The 24,581-nt window shown below is 35.2% G+C and overlaps 1 protein-coding gene across 1 annotated transcript in view; it reads right to left on the bottom strand.

The window, feature by feature from the left end:
* Nucleotides 1-12,954, bottom strand: part of LOC116277674 (uncharacterized) — a 294,446-nt gene extending 281,492 nt beyond the window's left edge. Inside the window, exons 1-3 of the mRNA XM_072970829.1 lie at nt 12,823-12,954; nt 12,465-12,612; nt 11,983-12,269 (exon numbers count right to left, since the gene is read on the bottom strand). Of these exons, the coding sequence (XP_072826930.1) occupies nt 11,983-12,269; nt 12,465-12,612; nt 12,823-12,954 (567 nt within the window). The remainder of the gene's footprint in view (nt 1-11,982; nt 12,270-12,464; nt 12,613-12,822) is intronic.
* Between the last annotated feature and the right edge of the window lie 11,627 nt (nt 12,955-24,581).

Below are 24,581 nucleotides of genomic sequence, written 5' to 3'. Positions count from 1 at the left end.
GCAGTGCATAAGCACTAGACCTGAGACCCTAAGGACCCTCCAGCCAGAGACCATAGAATCCAGCTTTACCCATTAGTGGGCAAGTACCAGCCCCAGCACTCCCTAGGCCCAGCCCTACTCACCAAAAAGCCTGCTTTAGCCTTGGGACCAGCCTCACCCACCAGGAAGCAGACATCAGCTGCAAAAAAGCCACAGAACTACAAGCTACAGACCCAGCCCACCCACCAGCAGGCCAGATCCTGCCCTGGGATCTGCTGGGCTCTGGTCCTGCATACTACCCAGCCAGCATAAGCTTCAAGACACCTTGGGCCACAGAGACATATGTGTCAGGAACCAGCCCCATCAACCCACAATCCAATACCAGATCTGGGACACCTGGGCCCTGCACCAGCCCCCAGGATTCATCTCGGCTCACCAGTAGGCCAGCACTGGCCACAGTACCTGGAAATAGTCCCAGAATCTCCTGGACCCTGACTTCTGGCAACCAGTAAATCAGCATTAGATGCAGGGCACCCCAGGGTTCTGCAGACAGCCACTTTATGACCTGGTCTCACTAACCAATGGCCAGTAACGTCTGCGTAAGGCAGGACCTGTCAACCAACCAGACCAGGGGCTAACCACATTGTCAGCCCATCACAACAGAAAGACCTACACAGCCCTCATAGGGGAACCCCTAGAGCATTAGCCCTGGCGATGAGAGGGAAGTGTGCTGCTGGGGCATACAAAACATCACCTACAAAAGGAACTTCTCCAAAATCAGGAAACATAACCAACCTACCAGATACATTAAAAACAAACAAAAAACTTAAGCAAACTGAGGCTACAGAGAAACATGTTCTGAATGGAGGAACAATATAAAACCCATAAAGTAGTTGAGATAGGCAATCTACCCAAGAAAGAGTTCAGGGTAGTGATCATAAAGATGATCAAAGAACTCAGGAGAAAAATGGAGGCACAGAGGTGAGAAGGCAGAAGTGTTTAACAAAGAGTTAAAAAGTAAAGAACAACCAGAGATGAAAAATACAATAACTGAAATTAAAAATACACTAGAAGGATATGCCGGCGACATGTTAGTATATATAGAAAATCCTAAAAGGTCCACACAAACACTACTAAAGCTGATTGAAGAATTCAGCAAGGTAGCAGGTTACAAAATTAACGTTCAAAAATCAGTTGCATTTCTTTACACTAATGATGAATCAACAGAAAAAGAAAGTAAAGAAACAATCCCCTTTAAAATAGCACCCAAAGTAATAAAATATCTGGGAATAAATCTAACCAAGGAGGTGAAAGAATTATACACAGAGAACTATAAACCACTGATGAAGGAAATTAAAGAAGACTTTAAAAAATGGAAAGATATTCCATGCTCTTGGATTGGAAGAATCAATATTGTTAAAATGGTCACACTGCCCAAGGCACTCTACAGATTTAATGCAATCCCTATCAAATTACCAAGGACATATTTCACAGAACTAAAACAAATCATAGTAAAATTTATATGGAACCATCAAAGACCTAGAATTGCCAAAGCATTACTGAAGAGAAAGAAAGAGGCTGGAGGAATAACTCTCCCAGACTTCAGACAATACTATAGAGCTGCAGTCATCAAGACAGCATGGTATTGGTACAAAAACAGACATATAGACCAATGGAACAGAATAGAGAGCCCAGAAATGAACCCACAAACTTATGGTCAACTAATCTTCGACAAAGGAGGCAAGAATATACAATGGAATAAAGACAGTCTCTTCAGCAAATGGTGTTGGGAAAACTGGACAGCAGCATGTAAAGCAATGAAGCTAGACCACTCTCTTACACCATATACAAAAATCAACTCAAAATGGATCAAAGACTTAAACATAAGACAAGATACAATAAACCTCCTAGAGGAAAACATAGGCAAAACATTATCTGACATACATTTCAAAAATTTTCTCCTAGAAGAAATAAAAGCAAGAATAAACAAATGGGACCTAATGAAACTTACAAGCTTCTGCACAGCAAAGGAAACCAGAAGTAAAACAAGAAGACAACCTATGGAATGGGAGAAAATTTTTGCAAATGAAACCGACACAGGCTTGATCTCCAAAATATATAAGCTCATATGACTCAATAAGAAAAAAGTAAACAACCCAATCCAAAAATGGGCAGAAGACCTAAACAAGCAATTCTCCAAGGAAGACATACAAATGATCAAAAGGCACATGAAAAAATGCTCAATATCACTAATTATCAGAGAAATGCAAATCAAAACTACAATGTGGTATCACCTCACACCAGTCAGAATGGCCGTCATTCAAAAATCCAAAAATGACAAATGCTGGAGAGGCTGTGGAGAAAGGGGAACCCTCCTACACTGCTGGTGGGAATGCAGTTTGGTGCAGCCACTGTGGAAAACAGTCTGGAGATTCCTCAAAAGACTAGGAATAGACTTACCGTATGACCCAGGAATCCCACTCCTGGGCTTGTATCCAGAAGGAAATCTACTTCAGGATGACACCTGCACCCCAATGTTCATAGCAGCACTATTTACAATAGACAAAACATGGAAACAGCCTAAATGTCCATCAACAGATGACTGGATAAAGAAGAAGTGGTATATTTATACAATGGAATACTACTCAGCCATAAAAACCGACAACATAACGCCATTTGCAGCAACATGGATGCTCCTGGAGAATGTCATTCTAAGCGAAGTAAGCCAGAAAGAGAAAGAAAAATACCATATGAGATCGCTCATATGTGGAATCTAAAAAAACAAACAAACAAAAACAAAGCATAAATACAGGACAGAAATAGACTCATAGACAGAGAACACAGACTTGTGGTTGCCGGGGGGTGGAGGGTGGGAAGGGATAGACTGGGATTTCAAAATTGTAGAATAGATAAACAAGATTATACTGTATAGCACAGGGAAATTTACACAAAACGTTATGGTAACTAACAGAGAAAAAAATGTGACAATGACTGTGTATATGTCCATGTATGACTGAAAAATTGTGCTGAACACTGGAATTTGACACAACATTGTAAAATGATTATAAATCAATAAAAAATGTTAAAAAAATACACTAGAAGGAATAAACAGCAGACTAAATGAAACAGAGGAATGGATCAGCAAGCTGATCACTGACACTAAACAGAAAAAAGAAAAAAAGAATGAAAAGAAATGAGGACCATCTAAGAGAACTCTGGGACAATTCTAAGCACCCTAGCATTCATATTATAGAGGTCCCAGAGGAGAAGAGAAAGAAAGGAACTGAGAACATAAATGAAGACATAATAGCTAAAATTTTCCCTAATCTGGGAAAGAAAATAGACATCCAAGTCCAGGAATGGCAGAGAGTCCCAGTTAGGATTAACCCAAAGAGGAACACAGCAAGACACGTTGTAATTAAAATGGCAAAAATTAAAGATAAAGAGAGAATATTAAAAGTATCAAGGACAAAACAGCAAGTTATATACAAGGGAATCCCCATAAGGTTATCACTGACTTTTTAGTAGAAACTCTGCAGTCCAGAAGGGAGTGGCATGATGTGCTTAAAGTGATGAAAGAGAAAAACCACAACCAAGAATAGTCTACCCAGCAAGTCTCTCATTCAGATTTGATGTAGATATAAAAGATTGTAAGAGATTACTATGAAAAATTACACATCAATAAACGGACAACCTAGAAGAAATGGACAAATTCCTAGATATATACACTTTCCCAAGACTGAACTCCCAACAAACAGAAGTCCAGGGCCAAATGCTTTCACAAGTGAATTCTATCAAACATTTAGAGAAGAAATAACACCTATCCTTTCCAACCTATTCAAAAAAAATATTGCAAAAGAAGGAACACTACCAAAATCATTCTATGATGCCAGTATCATCTGATACCAAAACCAGAAAAATTTATCACAAAATAAGAAAATTACAGGCTAATATCACTGATGAGCACTGATGCAAAACTCCTCAACAAAATATTAGCAAACCAAATCCAAAAACACATCAAAAGGATTGGACATCACGATGAAGTAGAATTTATCCCAGGGATGCAAGGATTTTTCAATATCTGCAGATCAATCAATGTGATACACCACATTAAATAAGTGAAGAATAAAAGCCATGTGATCATCTCAATAGACACAGACAAGGCTTTTGACAAACTTTAATGTCATTTACAATAAAAATTCTCCAGAACGTGGGAACAGAGGGAACACAACCAATAAAATAAAGCCCACAGCTTACATCATACTCAATGTTGAATAGCTGAAAGCTTTTCCTCTAAGATAGGAATAAGACAAGTACACTCACTCTTGCTACTTTTATTCAACATATGACTGCATGTCCTAATCACAACAATCAGACAAGAAAAATAAATAAAAGTAATCCAAATTGGAAAGGAAGAAGTAAAACTGTCACTGTTTGCAGATGACATGAAACTATCCATAGAAGCCTAAAGAAGCCACCAGAAAACCATTAGAGCTCGTCAATAAATTTGATAAAGTTGCAGGATACAAAAGTAATATGCAGAAATCTGCTGCAATTCAATACACTAGCAACAAAGTATTAGAAAGAGAAATTAAGGAAACAATCCCATTTGCAACTGCATCAAAAAGAACAGAATACCTAGGAATAAAACTATGTAAGGAGGTAAAAGATTTGTACTCAGGAAATCCTAAGACACTGATGAAAGAAATTAAAGTCAACACAAATAGATGGAAAGATATACCGTGTCATGGATTGGAAGGATTAATATTGTTAAAATGACCATACTACCCAAGGTAATAGATTCAATTTTGCAATTCCTAGCAAAATACCAATGGTAGTTTTCACAGAACAAGAACAAATAATTTTAATATTTGTAAGGAAAAGACCTCAAATAGCCAAAATGATTTTGAGAAAGAACAGAACTGTAGGAAGCACACTCCCTGACTTAGACTATATTACAAAGCCACAGTACTCAAAGCAGTATGGTACTTGCAAAAAAAAAAAAAAACAAACACATACACAGATCAATGGAATAGGATAGAGAGCCCATAAAGAAACCTACACACTTATGATAAATTTACCAATTGGAAAATGGACATATTTGCTCATTTTATTTCTTTAATAAAGTGTAATCATTCATAAGTACAATTATAAAATGTTTTAACATTGACTTATGTCAGCACTATAATCTTTTTTGCTGTAATTGTAGTCAATATTTTTGAAAGTATTAATATGTTGAAAATATAAAATATACCAAATACATGCAATGATAAAGTCTATTCTTTTAAAATTTTATTAGATTCTCAGTAAAGGAATACATATATTTTCTGGATATTTGGAAAATATAGACAAAGAATGCTTTAAAATTCATTTAAACACCAAACAACATAAGGAAAGTAAAGGGGAAATAATAATTATTAATATATCTCTTGAAGACTATCATTAAAAAATCAATATTTAAATTTATGACTTATTTGCTGCCTTAGAAAGTGTTCATAGACCATAATAATCATATTAAAATTAAAGTTGCTTACTATATATTAAAATCGTATTTTAAAATTCATCAAATTGTACATCTGAGATATGTACAGTTTACTGTACAGGAACCATACCACAATAAAGGTGTTAAAAAATTTGTATGTTAGAAGATATGTGTTTATTGATAGATTAAAAATTTAACCAGTTATTTAAGAACTAAATAGCATACTTTATGACTGTTTTAGGACTGATACCTTTGATCTGTGCTGCCAGATTTGCAGATTTAATATTTTAAAATATTTTAAATAGTTAATACACTTTGACATTATTGCTATTTCAAGTGTTTCTCTAAGATGTAAGTCAATTAGTATTTTTTAATGCAGAGACAATGAGATTTTAAAATTTTATTAGCAATGTTAGTGTAGTTTTTACTGCTAACTTTGTTTTAATATATTAAACTACTTGATATTTCTTTGTTTCCTAAGATTCATTTCCAATGTGCTTTTAAAATTTATTTTAAAGTAAGTAGAGTAGCAGCTGAACATAACCTATGCCACATAGCGTTATATGCTGTTTTATATTCCTTGAAAATTCATATGCTGGATTCCTAGTTTATAACACATCAGAAAGTATCTTTATTTGGGGATATGGTCTTCAAAGAAATATATTAAAATAAGATCATTAGCATGGCACTAATCCAATAGGAATAGTGTCCTCACAAGAGGAGGAAATTTGGACACAAACATAAACGAAGTAGAGATGATATGAAGACACAGAGAGAAGACAGCCATCCACAGGCCAAAGAGAGTCTTGGAACAGATCCTTCCCCTGCAGCCCTTAAAGGAACCAGTCCTGCTGAACCTTGATCTTGGACATCCAGCCTCTAGAACTGTGAGAAAATACATTTCTGATGTTGAAGCCATCTGGTCTGTGATACCTTACAAGAATTCACTGGCAAACTAATAAACTTAGTTAAAACTAAGAATTTAAACTTAAACTTAAGGATTTAAACTTAGCATTTACAGAACCAATAATTATTAAGGGCAGTAGTACCTAGTAACTTGCATGCATAAGTTTGAATACTAGATAAGGAAATCAATCTCTACCAAAGGTTGTTCATTATAGATGTCATGTGATGTGTGACCCACTTATCATTTCACAAATAGTGCAAACAGTAGAATTAACAATAATTCTGATTGTTTTATATACACATTTATATTATTGTTGAAAAGATTATAGAACCTGAACAAAGAGTTCCACTTCCAGTTAAAGCAGCATGAGGAACTCTGAGGACACCCACCATAGTGAAAGTGGTGAAAATTTAAAAAAATAATAATAATTTAAATTTTCTGTATATAGTCTTAAGGGCATATACCAAATGAAAAATATTTATTCAAGAAAATCTACTAAAAGTTGATAAGAACTACAAAAGTCTATGTTATTTCAACCCAGACCCATATCGCCCCTCCAGCCTCCCAGCTCAGCTAGGCAGAAACTCCACTCTAGCCAGTACAGCCAAGAACATAGTCTCATTCTCCATCCAAATCTCAGCCATGGGGTAACTCTCCTAAAATAAGCAAGATATCAGCGTTTCTCATCTTGCCCCAGCTACCTGTTGCTGAGGCTAAGTTCTGTGCCAGTGTGGCTGAGGAGTGGGCTCCCTTCATCTGCCCAGTTCCCACTTGTTGATGGAACTCTACCTTGGGAACAGCACTGCTAATAGTGGGATCCTCATTGTCCATGTCCAGGGTTCTGGGTTGGGGTGATACAATGAGAGAGGCAAGCCATAGAGACCTGGGACTTCTGCTCCATCCATAGACGAAGCGCTAGATTGGATGTCACTCAGAGAAGAGTATAACATGGTCCTCACTCACTCCCAGCACCAGGGTAGTGGCTCAAAGATTTTGTCCAGGAGGGAAAGCAGTCCATAGAAGAGAGCTCCAATCCCCAAAGAAAGTCCAGAAATAAACCAACACACTTACATCAATTAATCTACGACAAAGGAGGCAGGAAGAGACAATGGATAAAAGACAATCTTTTAATAAGTGCTTCTGGGAAAACTGGACAGCTACATATAAAAGAATGAAATTAGAACATTCTCTAATACCATATACAAGAACAAACAAAATGGGTTAAAGACCTAAATGTAAGATTGGATACTATAAAACTCCTAGAGGAAAACATAGGCAGAACACTCTTTGACATAAATTTCAGCAACATTTTTTTTTGAACCAGCTCCTAGAGTAGTGGAAATAAAAGCAAAAATAAGCAATGGGACCTAATTAAACTTAAAAGCTTTTGCACAGCAAAGGAAACTGTAAATAAAGCAAAAAGACAACCTACAGAATGGGAGAAAATATCTGCAAATGACATGACCATCAAGGGACTAATTTCCAAAATATACAAACAGCTCATGTGCCTTTATATATATATATATATATATATATATATATATATATATATATATATATATATACATATAAAATTAACAAATCAATCAAAAAACAGGCAGAAGACCTAAATAGACATTTCTCCAAAGAAGACATCCAGATAGCCAATAGGAATATGAAAAGATGCTCAATACTGCTAATTATTAGAGAAATGCAAATCAAAACTACAATGAGGTATCACCTCACACCAGTCAGAATGGCTATCATTAAAATATCTACAACTAATAAACGCTGGAAAGGGTGTGGAGAAAAAGGAATCCTCCTACACTGTTGGTGGGAATGTAAATTGGTGCAGCCACTATGGAGGACAGTAGGAAGGTTCCTTAAAAACTAAAAACAGACTTACTATATGATCCAGCGATCCCATTCCTGGGCATATACCTGGAGAAAACCACAATTTGAAAAGACACAGACACTCCAACGTTCACAGAAGCGCTATTTACAATAGCCAAGACTTAGGAACAACCTGAATGTCAACAGGTGACTGCCCTATTGTTTCTTAATTGTTCCTCCTTTGTTTCTGCATTCCCTCCTTTCCCTGATTAGCAATTGTTTGAATTTGTCTTTTGGAACTCAGGGAAGGTCAAGGAGGCTGAATGAAGCCTATTTCCTACAAACTAAAAAAAGGGAACTTGGAAAGATTTGTACCAGGAAGCACCCTACAGGGTCCTGCTTTGTATCGGTTATGTTCTATAAATTCATTGCAAATGTTGAATTAGTGAATACTGAACCATTTTGCCCAAGGGGAAATACAGAGTAAATTCCTATGTCTGGTCACAACATTTTTCACAAGGGATTGATTCATAATCTTGTTTATGTGTGTTTTTATTTGAAGACATCATTATTTAATACATACTGTTGATTCATTAACAAGGAACTCACATCCAACAGTGCTTATCTAATACATATATTCTCTCCCTAAGACACACAGAGCCCTCTTGTGTTTAGAAACATTGTATAGCACTTAAGCACTATACCTCGGGCCATTTTAAAATCACCAACATAAAGCACAAGAGTGTGGCTCTAAATTCCTAAAAGGACACTTTTAGTGATCCTAATATATCACTGAAAACCTGTTGATTGGCATAGATTCATTCCATACAACATATGAGCTAATAATGTGAATATGTGAATAATGATTTTTCATTAAGCCCAATGAAATAAAGTTAAATAATTCAGAATGTCATAAGAATGTATGGCATATATTAATATGCATACATTAATATACCACAAATAAAATGTTGAAATGGAGTCTAAGTCTGTTTGGGATGCCATGACAAAAATACCATAGATTAGGTGGCTTAAACAACAGAAATTTATTTCTCACAATTCTGGAAGCTGAGAAATCCAAGATCAAGGTGCTGGGGGACTCACTTCCTGGTTTGCAAATGGACACCTTCTTGCTGTATCCTCACATATTGAGAAAGAGAGAAAAAGAGAGGGAGGGAGAGAAAGAGGTAGATTCTACTTTGCTCCAAACACAGCACTTAGTTTTGGAGTTAATAATGGGAAAGAGATAATATCTCTGCTCTCAGGGAGTTTTTAGTTTATAAGGAAGATAACCATAAAGGAAGTAATTATGAGGATAATAAATGTTAGGAATCCCATAGAGAAATAAGAATCCATAAGAAAAAATGGAACAGAATCAACAAACAAATAATCGAATTAAATTTGCAAAAAATGGAAAGAGAAAAGTCAAATGACTGGTATAAAGATTTCATTATGTCCCAGTAAATATCAATAAAAATTTAGCACACTCAGACACAAAACAAGGTAAAAAATTGAATTAAAAAATGTAATATCTTACATTCAATTAGGCACAAATGTATAATAGAACAAAAATTAGATACTTTAATTTTCATTAATTTCTCATTAATTCTACAAAAATGGCACAATATTTCAGAGATTTGCTGGAAAAAAAGGTTTGATCTAATAACTTATTCTCTCTGTGAAGAATAAGAAAGTATTTTCAAATACATAATGGTTCAAAAATTACTATACCTATAACCTTTATCTTAGAAGTAAAATGATGTAAAAATACACTTAATTGGAATATATATTAAAGTCATTAACTCAGGACTGGAAAAGTTGTGGTAACATGTAAAGTATTGTATAATAGTGCTAAACTAGAATATAATACATCATTCATATGACATGTTCAAAGAATTTTAAATGACCTGAGAAATAACTGTCACCAGGAGGAGGAAAATAAAAGTTACCTCGGTTCTTAATCAACCCCATAAAAGAATTTTTAATAAAAGAAAGTGTGAAATACACAGAAAATTTTATCAGTGAAGTAAAAAGTCAGAAAAATATAGTATACCTCTGAGAATTGGAGGCGGGCCAATCCAAGAGAGGTAAATGGTGCCCCTCCTTTGTCCTGTTTTATATCCTGGCTTAGGGGGCATTTTTGTGATTGACTGATGCATGGCTCATGTGCCTTGTACTCAGGCATGCCCATCTCTTTTACACATGTTTTTACCCATGATACACATGGAGAAACCTATGGGAGGGGGCTCAAACTGCAATGTTAATTACATTATAATGAGCATGGGGTCAAGTCAGGTCCTTCTCTCTACTGTGCAGCTGCAGCATTCGATTCTAGCTGGCTTCTTTGCTGGCCCTCATTTAGAGAAAGTAAAAAATTCCTGGAGCCCCTTAACCTGAGTGCAGGTGTACTGTTATTTTCTGGGTTGCTCCTTTCCCTTTCCTCTCCCCCGTCCAGTGCTCTAACTGCCTAACATAATTACAAAGTCTAACTGATATTAAAAACTTCCTATGTGCCAGATACTGTCCCAAGTATTTTATATGTATTACATCATTCAATCTTTATACAATCTCACTAGCTTCATTTTACTTTTGAGGAAACTGAGGCACAAAGAGTTTAAATAAATTGTATATCCATGTATCTGGTGTTTGAACAAAAATAACCTAATTCCAAGGTCTACTCTTTATTTCTCATAATATGCTATTAAGAGGAGGAAAAAAATGCAGAACACAATATCGTATGGTGTGATTTTTTTCACTTTGTTCTTAAAATTGTTTATTTTTATTTATATTTATATTAATGGAGATACTGGGAATTGAACTCTGTTTCTGTGTATGCTATGACACTCTACTACTGAGCAATACCAACCCCCCATGTTGTGATTTTGATATCATTTATTTCAACCAATCTTTATAAAGGACTACCAAGAGCCATGCACTGTGGGTATCATACTTTAAATTTTCTATAATTAGAGTATATTAACTGAGAAAATGTTTCATTTTTAATTAAACAGAAAAATATAGTAAAAACCATGTTAAAAATGTGTCTTTCATAATTAAAAGTGATTATTTCTTTCAATTTTGACTTTATATAATTTTTCTTAAAAATAAAATATTATATGTAAACTCTAAGTCCCTTCTTCCCAATAAAATTTTAATTCCATTTCTCCATGGTGACAAGAAGTAAGGAGTGGGTAGATTATCATAATTTAATACTTTATAATCCTTGTATTTATATTTTGTTTAGCTATAAATATTTCTATAAACACAAAGAGGAACTGTTTACATGATGTAATAAAGTTACATGAAGTCCTTCTGCAGCTTGATTTACTCACTTATTTTTTTCTTGAGATATAGCCAAATTGACGCATGTACAACTAGTTTTTTAACTCCTATGTATTATTCAAAATATTCACAAACTGTTATATCCGTTCTCCGGCTGAAGTACCCAAGTGATTTTCATGTGTTTTGAAATATAAACAATGCTACAACGAACATCTTTGGGTATATACTCTTATACACATTAGGAAGGTTTCTCTAGGATGTAAATCTAAAAGTAAGATTGCAGGGTCATCAGAGATACACAGGTTTGTTTGTTTTTTCCCCCAGTTTTATAGGTATTGTTTTGCAGTTTCTAGTTACGCATGTAAGAAGCTTGAAAGATACCACTTTATCCTAACAATAAGTAAAAAGCTGAACAGACTAAAAATCAACAAATCTTGTATTCATAAAAGACAAGAGGACATACGCAAGTAACTGCCTCTATGATTGGAGGGTGAGAAAGGAAAATAAAGGAATCATGGCTTACCTGAAGCAGAGACCAGCAAGCAGAAACCACCCTGGGATCCTGTGCTGGGACAGGAAAACCTGAACTTATGTGACAAATTGCTGGAGGCTCAGTGTGGACAAGTCTGAGAGTTAAAAGCTCCAAGCGGGGAAAGAAGGGCCAAGATGGCAGCGTAGAAGGGCACCTGTAGCTCACTCTCCCACCAACACCACCAAGAGTGACATCCACGGACGCTCCCAGCCAATCAGAGCACCTGAAGAACTCTGACAGAACATCGCCTTCTTCAATAGACAAAATACGCAATGAATCTGGTAGGAGAAAAGGAAAAAAGAAGGAAGAAAAAGCAAAACAGTGTGGGACCGCTTCCACAGGGAGGGAGTGGCAAAAGAGGAACAGCGCTCCCCAACGGAGAGGCCAGCGGGATGGAGGGGGAGCCTCTGAGGCTCGGATCTGTACGGAGTACCCCTTGACCTACAGAACTAGGTTCAACGTGCACAAATGACCCCCAGCCCTAGATTCAAAGCAGCAGGTGAGGGACGGAACAGGCTGCCCGAGCCGGGCGGAGGACTCGCGCCGAGTGTACAGAAACAACCTCTGGCGACTACAGTGCCGGGTGCGCCGTGCCTGGGAGGGTTTACAGGTCAGAACAGCCTGGGTTCCCATAAAATATAAACAAACAAAAAAAAGCAAACAACACTGCTGGTGTGCCCTGGGGGGAGGGGCGCCGTAGCCTCCGTCTCCTCAGCCCGGGCGCCATTGCTGGTGTGTTCTCAGGAGAAGTGAGGCGGGGTGCAGCCACAGCCGCCCAGGCTCCTGTGCGCGGCTCCCAGACGGAGGTGGCAGCGAAACCTGAATCCTTACCTGGGGGCTCCGCACCCTCATAAGGGGGACTGAGACTTGTTCACAGCCCCAGGCGGAGGGGACCTTCTGCCCCATGCCTCTGTGAACTCGCGCCTCTAAGACAAACGAGCAAGGAGAGGAGTTCCGGCGCATAGCAGAGGCGAGGGCTGGTGCCACCGTTTTCTCCGAGCCCGCCTACCAAGTCTGGACACTAGATGGCGCGCGGGAGCAACAATAAACGGGGGAGCGACGCGCCCAGCTACCATGCACGAGCGCGCACGGGACGCAGCGTCAGGAGGGGGCGTGACCCGCTCTCCTGCCCGCACTGGGAGCAGCACAGACCAGGAATGCGACCAGCAGGGTTCTGGAAAACAGCCAGTGGAGTTCACGCAGCAAGGTGAGGGCAGGAGCAGTGACAACCACAGAACAAAAAGGAGGCCTAGCTCAATAGCCAGGGCAGGCCCTGGCCACCACAACACCGGCCACACCCCCAACCAAAGGGATAATAGACAAAAGGCACAGAAGGAAGACTTGGCAACCACCCATACTTAAGAAGGACCTGTCAACAAAATTATTAAGAGCACACAGTCTCCACAGGAACATATCCAGTTTTTTCTTTTTTCTTTTTTCATTTTTAAATTTTTAAAATTTTAAATCCCTTTAAAATTTTTCAAATTAATTTTTTAAAAATTTTTCTCAATTTGATTTTTATTTCTCTTATTTTCTTCTGTTATTGATTATACTGTTTTCAAATCTTGTTTTTATTCTTTTAAATTTTTATGTTAATTTGTCTCAAGTTGAGTTTTATTTGTTCTGTTCTCTTAATTATACTCAGGTTTCAAATATTTTTTTCTTCTTTATTTTTTAAAACGTCTCAACTTGATTTTTATATCTCTTCATTTTGTTCTTCTGTTACTGATTACATTGTATTCAAATCTTCTTTTCTCCTTTTAAATTTCTTCTTTTTTTAGTTTTATTTCCACATCTGTTTTAGGTAAGTAAATAAATAAACCCCTTCAGGACCACAGTAGGTAACTGATACTCCATAATCCATACTTCCAGAAGGATATAAATAAAATGAAGAAGCAGAGGAACTATTCTCAGTTGAAAGAACAGGAGAAATCCCCTGAAAAGAACAATCAATGAAATAGACCTTGATAATCTACTAGATCAGGATTTCAAAAAAGGAGTAATCAAAGTACTGAAGGAACTAAAAGAGATTGTGAATAGAGACAGAATATGTCAAAAATGAAGTAGAAACTATAAAGAGGAACCAATTAAAACTGGAAAATTCATTTGCTTAGATAAGAGCTGAGCTAAAGGCTGTAAAAAGTGGGCTAGATAATGCAGAGGAATGAATAACTGATTTAGAAAAAAGGACAACAGAAGTCACCCAATCAGAACAGCTGAGGGAAAAACAAATAAAAACCAATGAAAACAATATAAGGGACATACAGGATAATATAAAGCATGCCAACCTATGCATGATAGGGGTCCCAGAAGGAGAAAAAAAGAGTAAAGGGGGTTGAAAAGGTATTTCAAGAAATCATGGCTGAAAACTTCCCAAACCTAAAGAAGGAGTCAGATATCTAAGTACAGAAAGCACAGAGGGTCCCAAACAAGAAGAACTCAGACACAAAACAAGACATATTATAATCAGGATGGCCAAATTTAAGGATAAAGAAATGATTCTAAAGGTAGCAAGAGAAAAACAAAGAGTTAGTTACAAGGGAACCCCCATAAGGCTTTCAGGTGATTTCTCTACACAAACACTGCAGATCAGAAGGGAGTGGCAAGATATATTCAAAATCCTGAATGAGAAAAAGATGCAACCTAGGATACTTTATCCAGCAAGGCTATCTTTAGAATAGGAGAGATAAAGAGCTTCACAGACAAGAAAAAACTAAAAGAATTAGCAACACTAAACCTATGCTAAAAGAAATATTGAAAGTTCTACTCTAAATAGAAAAGAAGCAGGATGCTGCAGAAAGGAAACACACACACACACACACACACACACACACACACACACACACACACACACACATAATAGGAAAGGCAATAACTACAATGAATTACAGCAGAATAAACATGAAATTGTAAAAGAGGACATTTAATTCATTAAGGGTAGGAGACGGGAGCAAGAAAATATAGAATTTTTTTCTTTTTCTTTTTTTTTTTAATGTTCCCAGTAAGATGTGTTTGAGCTCATATTACTATAAGTTTAAAACAAACAGGTATAGTAATTGGTTAATATATGTACAAAACAGGGTAACCAGAAGCCAAAAGCTTACAATAGAGTCACAAAAACTAAAAAGAAACCAAGATAATACAAAGGAAAATTATCAAGCCACAGAAAGAAAAAGAAAGGAACAAAGAGGAAATACCAAATCAACTGCAAAACTTAGTTCAAAATGGCAACAAACATATATCTATCAATAATCACCATAAATGTTGATGGACTAAATGCTCCAATCAAAAGACATAGAGTGGCAGGCTGGATAATAAAACAAGAACCTACAATATGCTACATACAAGAGACCCACTTTAGGGAGAAGGATACACATAGATTGAGAGTGAGAGGATGGAAAAAGATACTCCATGCAAATGGAAATGACAAGAAAGCAGGAGTAGCAATACTCATTTCAGACAAAATAGACTTTAAAACAAAGTCCATAAAGAAAGATAAAGAAAGACATTATATAATGATTAAAGGGGCAATATAAGATGAGGATTTATACTCATTATCATATATGCACCCAATATAAGAGCACCTAAATACATAAAGCAAATACCAACAGATATAAAAGGAGAAATTGATGGGAACACAATCATACTAGGAGACTTTAACACCCTATTAACATCACTGGACAGATCTTCAGACAGAAAATTAATAAGGCAATAGAGAAATTAATGATACAATAGAACAATTACACTTAGTTGATGTTTTCAGAACATTACATCCCCTCAAAATAGAATATACATTCTTTTCAAGTGCACATGAAACATTTTCTAGGATAGATCATGTACTTGGACACAAAAGAAGCCTCAACAAATTTAAGAAGATAGAAATTATTTCAAGCATTTTTTCTGACTACAATGCCATGAAACTAGAAATCAACTACAGAAAAACAAAGGAGAAAAAAATGACAGCATGGAATTAAACAACATATTACTAAAAATCCAATGGGTCAATGATGAAATCAAAGAAGAAATTAAAAAATACTTTGAGAGAAATGACAATGAAAGCACAACCACACATAATCTCTGAGATGCAGCAAAAGCACTTCTAAGAGGGAAGTTCATAGTGATACAGGCCTTCTTCAAAAAAGAACAATCTTAAATAAACAATCTAACCTACCAGGTAAAAGAACTGGAAAAAGAAGAGCAAACAAAACTAAAGTCAGCAGAAGGAAGGAAATGATAAAGACAGGGGGGAAATATATAAAATAGAGATTAAAAAATATAGAAAAATAAATCAAACCAAGAGCTGGTTTTTGGAAAGAGTAAACAAAATTGACAAACTCATGAAGAAGAGAAAAGAGAGAGCACAAATAAACAAAATAAGAAAGGAAAATGGAGAAATTACAACCAATGCCACAGAAATACAAAATATCTTACTAGGATACTATGAACAACTATATGGAAACAAAATGGATAACCTAGAAGAAATGGACAAATTTCTGGAAATATACAATCCACCAAGACTGAATCAAGAATAAATTGACCACTTGAACAAACTGATCACTAGAAATGAAACAGAATTAGCAATAAAAAAATCTCCCTACAAATAAAAGTCCAGGACCCTGATGGCTTCACTGGGGAATTCTACCAAATACAAAAAGTAACTCATACCAGTCCTTCTCAAACTATTCCAGAAGACTGAAAAGAATGGAATACTCCCAAACTCATTATATGAAGCCGCCATCATCCTGACACCAAAATCAGACAAAAATACTACCAAAAAAGAAAATTACAGAACAATATCACTGATGAAAATAGATGCAAAAATCCTCAACAAAATATTAGCAAACAGAATCCAACAGCACATAAAAAAGATCATATACCGTTATCATGTTGGGTTCATCCCAGGAACACAAGGATGGTTCAATATATGCAAATCAATCGATGTGATGCACAACATCAACAAGAGAAAGGACAAAAACCACATGATCATCTCAATAGATACAGAAAAAGCATTTGATAAAATTCATCACCCATTTATGATTAAAAAAAAAAAAACCCTTACCAAAGTGGGTATAGAGGGAACATATCTCTAATTGTTAGAGAATTGCAAATCAAAACTACAATGAGATATCACCTCATACCAGTCAGAATGGCCATCATTCAAAAGTCCACAAATGATAAATGCTGGAGAGGGTTTGGAGAAAAGGGAACCCTCCTACACTGTCAGTGGGAATGCTGTACGCTGCAGTCATTATGGAAAACAGCATGAGATTCCTCAAAAGAGTAAAAATAGACATACCATATGACCCAGCAATCCCATCCACTCCTGGGCATATATCCAGAGGGAACCCTAATTCAAAAAGATTCCTGTACCCCAATGTTCACAGCAGCACTATTTACAATAGCCAAGACACAGAAATAACCTACATGTCCATCAACAGATATTTAGATAAAAAAGTTGTGGTATATTACACAATGGAATACTAGTCGGCCATAAAAAATGATAAAATAATGCCATTTGCAGCAACATGGATGACCCTGGAGAATGTCATTCTAAGTGAAGTAAGACAGAAATAGAAAGAAAAGTACCATATGATATCACTGATATGTGGAACCTAAAAAAAAAAAAAGACAAATGAACTTATATATAACACAGAAATAGACTCACAGACATAGAATACAACTTGTGGTTGCCAGGAGGGAGGGCAGTGGGAAGGGATAAACTGGGAGTTCGAGATTTGCAGATACTAACTCATATATATAAAATAGATAAACAAGTTTATACTGTATAGCACAGAGAAATATATTCAATATCTTGTAGTCGCTTATGGTGAAAAAGAATATGAAAATGAAATGAATATATTTATATTCATGTATGAATGAAGCATTGTGCTGTACACCAAAAATTGTCATAACATTGTAAACTGAATATACCACAAACAAACAAACAAATTCCAAGTGGTGCAAGTAATAGGCCTCCCACAATATTGTGAGATTTTCTTTTAGGAGCTCGACCAGTTTCCCACAGAAAATATCTTAAGAGAAATCACCTTGGTATTCTGGCATGGGTAGGGAAAAGAGGACTGTTTTTCTTAACAGGGACTGCACTCAGGGGAAATTAGTTAACCAGGGCCTGACCTGCCAGAGTATAATCAGAGCCTAATTGACCTGGGGGATGGGAAATAACCAACCCCAGCTGGCTCTATCCTTCCAGGAGGAAGAAGGGGAAAAAAAAAAAAAAAACCCAGCCACTCTAGCCATCTTGTTCTACCTAAGTGGAGAGAAAAAAAAAACAAAACCTGAGAAACATTTGTGAGGTCTACAGTCCAGAGGCATAGGCTCACTAGAAATCCAAGACCTTATCATAGGATTACAGAACACTTTCCTCTCCCCACACCTCACCATAACATTACTAAAGGCCTATTAATAACAGTTGCTTTACCTGACACATTATGTCTAGCTAGTAAGAAAATATTACAAGGCATGCCAAATGTAAAAAAACACAATTTGAAGAGGCAGAGCAAGTACCAGCACCAAACAGGGCAGAAATGTTAAAATGATCAAACTGGGAATTTAAAACAAATATGATTAATATGCTAAGGGCTGTAGTGGATAAAGGAGACAGAATGCAAGAACAGATGGGCAATGTGAGCAGAGAGATGGAAAGCCCAAGAAGAAAACAAAAAGAAGGGCTAGAGATCAAAAATACTGTAACAGAAATGAAGACTGCCTTTGATGGGCTCATTAGTAGACAGGTTACAGCTGAGCAAGGAATCTCTAACCTAAAAGATATATCAATAAAATCCCTGAAAATTACCCCAAATTAATGTAAGATATCAAAACACAGACCTAGGAAGCTCAGAAAACACCAAATAGGAAAAATGCAAAAAAAAAAAAAATCCCTACACCTAGACATATCATTTTTAAACTGCAGAAAAACAAAGATTTAAAAAAAAAATCCCAAAATAAGCCAGAGAAAATAACACCTTACGTATACAAGAAAAAAAGACAGGAAACCATGCAAGCAGGAAAAGAGTGCAGTGAAATATTTAAAGTGCTGAGAAGAACAAAATAAAAGACAAAAACAACCCTCAAATCTCTAATTCTAAATAACCCTGCAAAGTTATTTCTCAAAAGTGAAAGAGAAATAACTACATTCTCAGGAAAAAAGTGAGGGAATTTGTTGCCAGTAAACCTGCCTTACAAGAGGTGTTTAAAGCTTAGAGAGAAGAAAAATAATACAGGTAAGAAAAATGGATCTACATAAAGTAAGTAAGAGGACAAAGGAAGAATAAGTGAATGAAAAATAAAAACAGTTTTCTTATTCTTAACAGACAATAGTTTATTCAAATGAATAACAACAACAATATATTTGATTAATATGCTTATGCATATCTTATGTGTATATATATTAGTGTATATATGTTTATTTATGCTTATATAATTGACAATGAATGACAGCAATGTTATAAGGGATAAGGGGAAAAAATTAGGATTATTTTGTTATTTCAAGGTATTTATACCACCCATGAAATAACATAGGTTTACTTGAAAGATTAGTTTGGCTTAGCTGTAAATGTATATTACAAACTCTAGGACAACCATGAAAAAAAGTGAAAAAAAAAGATATGCTAAGAAAGGAGAAAAAAATGAAATAGTATAAAATGCTCATTAAAAATCATAAAAGGTTGATAGACTGGGATTTCAAAATTGTAGAATAGATAAACAAGATTACACTGTATAGCACAGGGAAATATACACAAAATGTTATGATAAATCACAGAGAAAAAAATGTGACAATGAGTGTGTATATGTCCATGAATGACTGAAAAATTGTGCTGAACACTGGAATTTGACACAACACTGTAAAATGATTATGAATCAATAAAAAATGTAAAAAAAATCATAAAAGGCTGAAAAAGAGTAAAAGACAAAAACAGGAACTAAGAACCAGGACAACAAATTGAAAGTCATAATAAATATGACAGATATTTATCCAACTACATCAATAATCACTTTGAACCACAATGGTCTAAATGTACCAATTAAGAGACAGAGATTGTCAGAATATATCAAAAAATAAGACCCAATTATATTTTGTCTACAAGAAACCCACTCTAACTATAAAGATACAGTTAGATTAAAAGCAAATGGATGGAGAAAAACATACCAAGCTAACAATAATCAAAAGAAAGCAGGAGTAGATATGTTAATTTCAGATACAGCAGACTCCAAGGCAAGGAAAGTTATCAGAGACAAAGAGAAATTGCTAAAAGGGTTAAAAAGTTTGTGCCAATGTACACATCCACAAACACTGAATAAGTTCCAAATTCACTATATCATCATCAACTCTGGGTAAGTCATACTTCTAGATGTTTTCAACTTGATGAGTTTTTTTTTCCCCATCTCTTTGTGAATACAAGTGAGGTGGAACTTCATTCTATGTGCTCACCAGCAATTTCAATTTGTTCTTCAAATATCTTTATCAGTCTGTTAGCCCACTAGTACAGGATTGTTTCATCTTATTTATTTCTTGGAATTCTTTAGACATTGTGCATATCAATTATCAGTCAAAATGTCATGACTATTATTTCTCAGTCCCTTGATAGTTTTAAATTTCCATTAGGGTACTGGCTGCTATACTGACAACTGTAATTTTAGAATTACTGTTGTCAAAATTATCAGTGGTTTTATATATGTGTTATCTTTGGGGGGTCTCATTTGAGAATTTTGTTCCTAACCTAAAATCTTTCTTCCACATTGTCTCCTAAGGGCAGTCAGCTGTAAGTTTAATTGATGGTTCTTTGAAAGTACCATAATCTACTTCTTTGTGAATGCTTTGAAATACTTAAATAATCTTTATTTTCTCATTGGAAAGCCAATGGACCCAAAACTGTGCATTTAAAATTCCATTCGCTCAGTGATGCTTTGTTGTTGTTGTGACAATCCCTACACATTCAGAGATTGTTCTTATATTTGTGAATTTGTTTACATGTCTTTCTTTCACTCCTTGAGGCCACAGTGCCATGCTTAACATACTATAGCTTAAGTCCTGATAGGGTGAGTTTTTCTTTTTAAATTTTCTTGGTTATTAGTGTGCCTTCATTATTATACTAGTGAAGTATCTGCTATAGACAACAGAATACTCAAAAGTGGGTTTACTAAAAATATTAGATTGTTAGTAGGATATCCAGAACAAGTGGGCAACTTGGCTTGGATACACAGCCAGAAGCAAAGAAGTCAGGAAAATGACTCACCAAAAGACTTTTTTCACCTTGGAGTCAGTCTGTGTCACTGTAACCTTGGATAACAAACTGTTCCCCCAAAACATTGCCACGGCTCTCTCAGAAATACTGGATGCCTCTACCACTTTGCTTAACACAGATCTGATCTCTTTGTGAATAACTGACATCACTTATTAACTTTCATATCTTGTGCAGGTTTGTCTATTTGGCTATAGGTGGGTCTTAAGCTTCTAGGAATTCTGTGGAAAATAGTTCATAGCCTTGTAGTTTAAATAATAACGGAATATTATTTAGAAGAAGGTCAAAATCTATACTAACAAAGTCTTCTGTATGAAATGTAAAGTAAAATTTGCAACTTCAAGAGAAATTTGGAGTGTCCTTGCTGGAATTACATTAAATGGTTACATTAATTTGAGTGAATTAATATTTTTAAGATAATGAATTCCTCTATGAACATGGAATATCTTCCTATCTTTTTGAATCTTAATTTAATCTCTCTTGTAATATTTTCCCTCCTTTTTGAGGCATAATACATTAAAAAATATGGATTTTTAAGTTTATAATTTGATGAATTTGGACAAACGTACATTCTATGTAGAATATTGTCATCAGCCTAGAAAGTTCTCTCAAACTGCTTTCCAGTCTCCTCACCACCACCACTGCAGAGCCTTCCACTATTCTGATTTCTGTTGTCACAAATTAGCTTTGTCCAGTTTTGAACATTGTATAATCCAAATACTATATACACTTTATGATTGGCTCCCTTTTGAGTTCACTTCTTTTATGTGTGAGATTCATCAATGTTGCTGTTTAATATCAATATTTAATTAATTCATTCATTTTTTTTACAGTGGAGTAGGATACAATTAAATGAATGTGCCAAAAAATGTTCACCTTATGAGTAAAGCAGAAGTGGGCATACTTGTACAAGTCTCTTTTATGTGGAGAGACGTCTTTATTTTTTTTCTTTAGGATAAAGACTTCTTTAGGATAAATACTTCAGTGTGGAATTGCTGAATCATAAACAGGTTTAATTTAATTAGAAATAGCCAGTTTCCAAAAGTTTTGTATACATTTTGTAATGATAAATGAAATTTTAAAATTGTACTTTATACTTTCCAATATTTCAAAGTTAGTCTTTTATAATTTGACCTATTTCTCATGTATGGAGTTATATCTTATTCTAATATTACTTTGAATTTTCTTGATGTTTAATAGTGTTTAGCAATTTTTCATACACATAGTAACTATTTGTATATACTGTTTTGGGTCCAAGTCTTTGGTCTATTTTGAAGTTGCATTGTTAATTTTTATAATTAATTACAAAAATTATGTATGTATTCTGAGTAAGTCTTTTGTCAGATTTATGTATTATGAATATTTCAGTCTTTGGATTTTATTTTTGTTTTATAACAGGCTTCCAATGAGTAGAGATTTTTTAAAGTCCACTTTACTCATTGTTTATTTTCATAGTTAGTAATTTTTGATTTCTGAATAAGAAATCTTTGATTAGCCCAAGCTTCCGAAGATACTCTCCTATATTTTATTTCGGGAGATTTACAGTTATAACTCTTACATTTAAGTCTACAATTCATCTCCAGTAGATTTTTTTGTGTGTTTATGAGGTATTATCAAATGTCAATGTTTTCCCGTTTAGATGCTGAGTTGTTCCAGTGACATTTGAAATGACTTTTCTTTCCTTGTTGCATTGGTGATTTTGCACCTTTTAGTGTATAGGTCTTTCACACTGTTTGTTACATTTATTCCTAGGTATGCTTTTTTTTCTGAGGCTATCTTAAATGGCCTTGATATAATTCACTACTGATGATATCTAGGCCAACAGATTTGTGCTAATTATCAATGTATTGCTTCCCAACTCCTTATTAATCTTTCTTTGCCCTCCCTTGTGATTCTGGAACTAGACCTTGAAGCAATTTCCCTATGTCAGCTGGACCAGTGTAACATTTTGCCAACAGAGAGTGTTGGAGAGACACTATAAGGCATAGTACAGAGGTACTTCTTATCCTAGTTCTTGGGTGCTTTTCCTCCTCTAACACCATAGCTGCCAGCAGCATGTGGGAAAATCGCTGATGCTCAACCTCTAGTGATTTCTACTGCACTGAAACAAACAACTTCTTACAGATCAACTCCAGCCTTCTGGCACCCCAGTGGGTGAATTCCCATGCACCATCTTTGGCCCATGGCTGCCTAGTGAACTCTGTGGGCACCCCAGGAGGTGGCTAATAGTAGACTAGCTCCTGTAGCATCTCAGAAATCTTCTTCATCATCCAGTGAGCTGTAGTCATACCTTCTCCAAAGACATGTGAATTTCAGACTTCTAGGAGTTCTGCTCCCAAATGTGCTTCTTCCGTGGTATTCTTGCTCTGTCTTAGAGGTGGTAGCCTCCCTACATTTATTACTCCTTAAAATTTATAACCCTTTTTAATTTATTTTATAATTATTAAGCTTTTTTTTTTTACCAGTTAATACTGCTTTATATTCATTTTTCGGTGTTTAAATGGCTAGTAGAGTTTCTGTCTCCTGATTGGACCCTGATGGCCTTTTCTTTATTTGAAAACTTCAATTATGAATCTAATATCCTTAATAGATACAGGGTTATTTGGATTTCACATTTCCTCTTGTTTCAGTTTTTTTAATTGATTTTTCAATTAATTTGCATATTTTATCTAAATTTTCATTTTAATTATAAAGGGATAAAATATTTTTATTACTGTTTAAATGCCTTTAGAATATATTGAATAAAATTATCGATTTTCTTGTTTTTTCCTATCACTCTAAAAATTTTGAGATTGTAGTATTGGCTGCATATGGTTTCATGATTCTTATTTTAAATTCAATTTTGATTGATATTAATCATACTATGCAAGCTTTTTACTGGCTAGCATTTGCCTGGTAAAATTATTTTTTCATTTGTGCATTTTCATACTTTTTATGTATTATTTGATAGCATATTTGTTTAAGGTATGTATTTGGTAAGCATGACATGGCTGAGACTTTTTTAAAAAACTCTGATAATTTTAACAAGTGACTTAAAATCTGTTTATAATTTTTTATTACTGATATATTTGGACTCATTTCTCCTATCTTCTAATACATTTCATCCTCATTTTTCTTCTTTTTTTCTTTAGATTCTTTCTGGACTTGTTTTGGATCTTTTCTTACTGATTTGGAAATTAAAGATCTTATTTCTATTATATTATCCATTTCATTTAATATTTTATCAAACCAATTTACCTTCGTAATATCCTGGGCCTAACATTACTCAGTACATTAATCCCTCTGCCTTAAAAGATGTGAATCTCATCACTCTTTAACTTTTCTATGAAC

The sequence above is a fragment of the Vicugna pacos genome, chromosome 1 (genome assembly GCF_048564905.1).
Source record: "Vicugna pacos chromosome 1, VicPac4, whole genome shotgun sequence".
NCBI classification, from domain to species: Eukaryota; Metazoa; Chordata; class Mammalia; order Artiodactyla; family Camelidae; genus Vicugna; species Vicugna pacos.
This window is presented reverse-complemented; position numbering and strand designations above follow the sequence as displayed.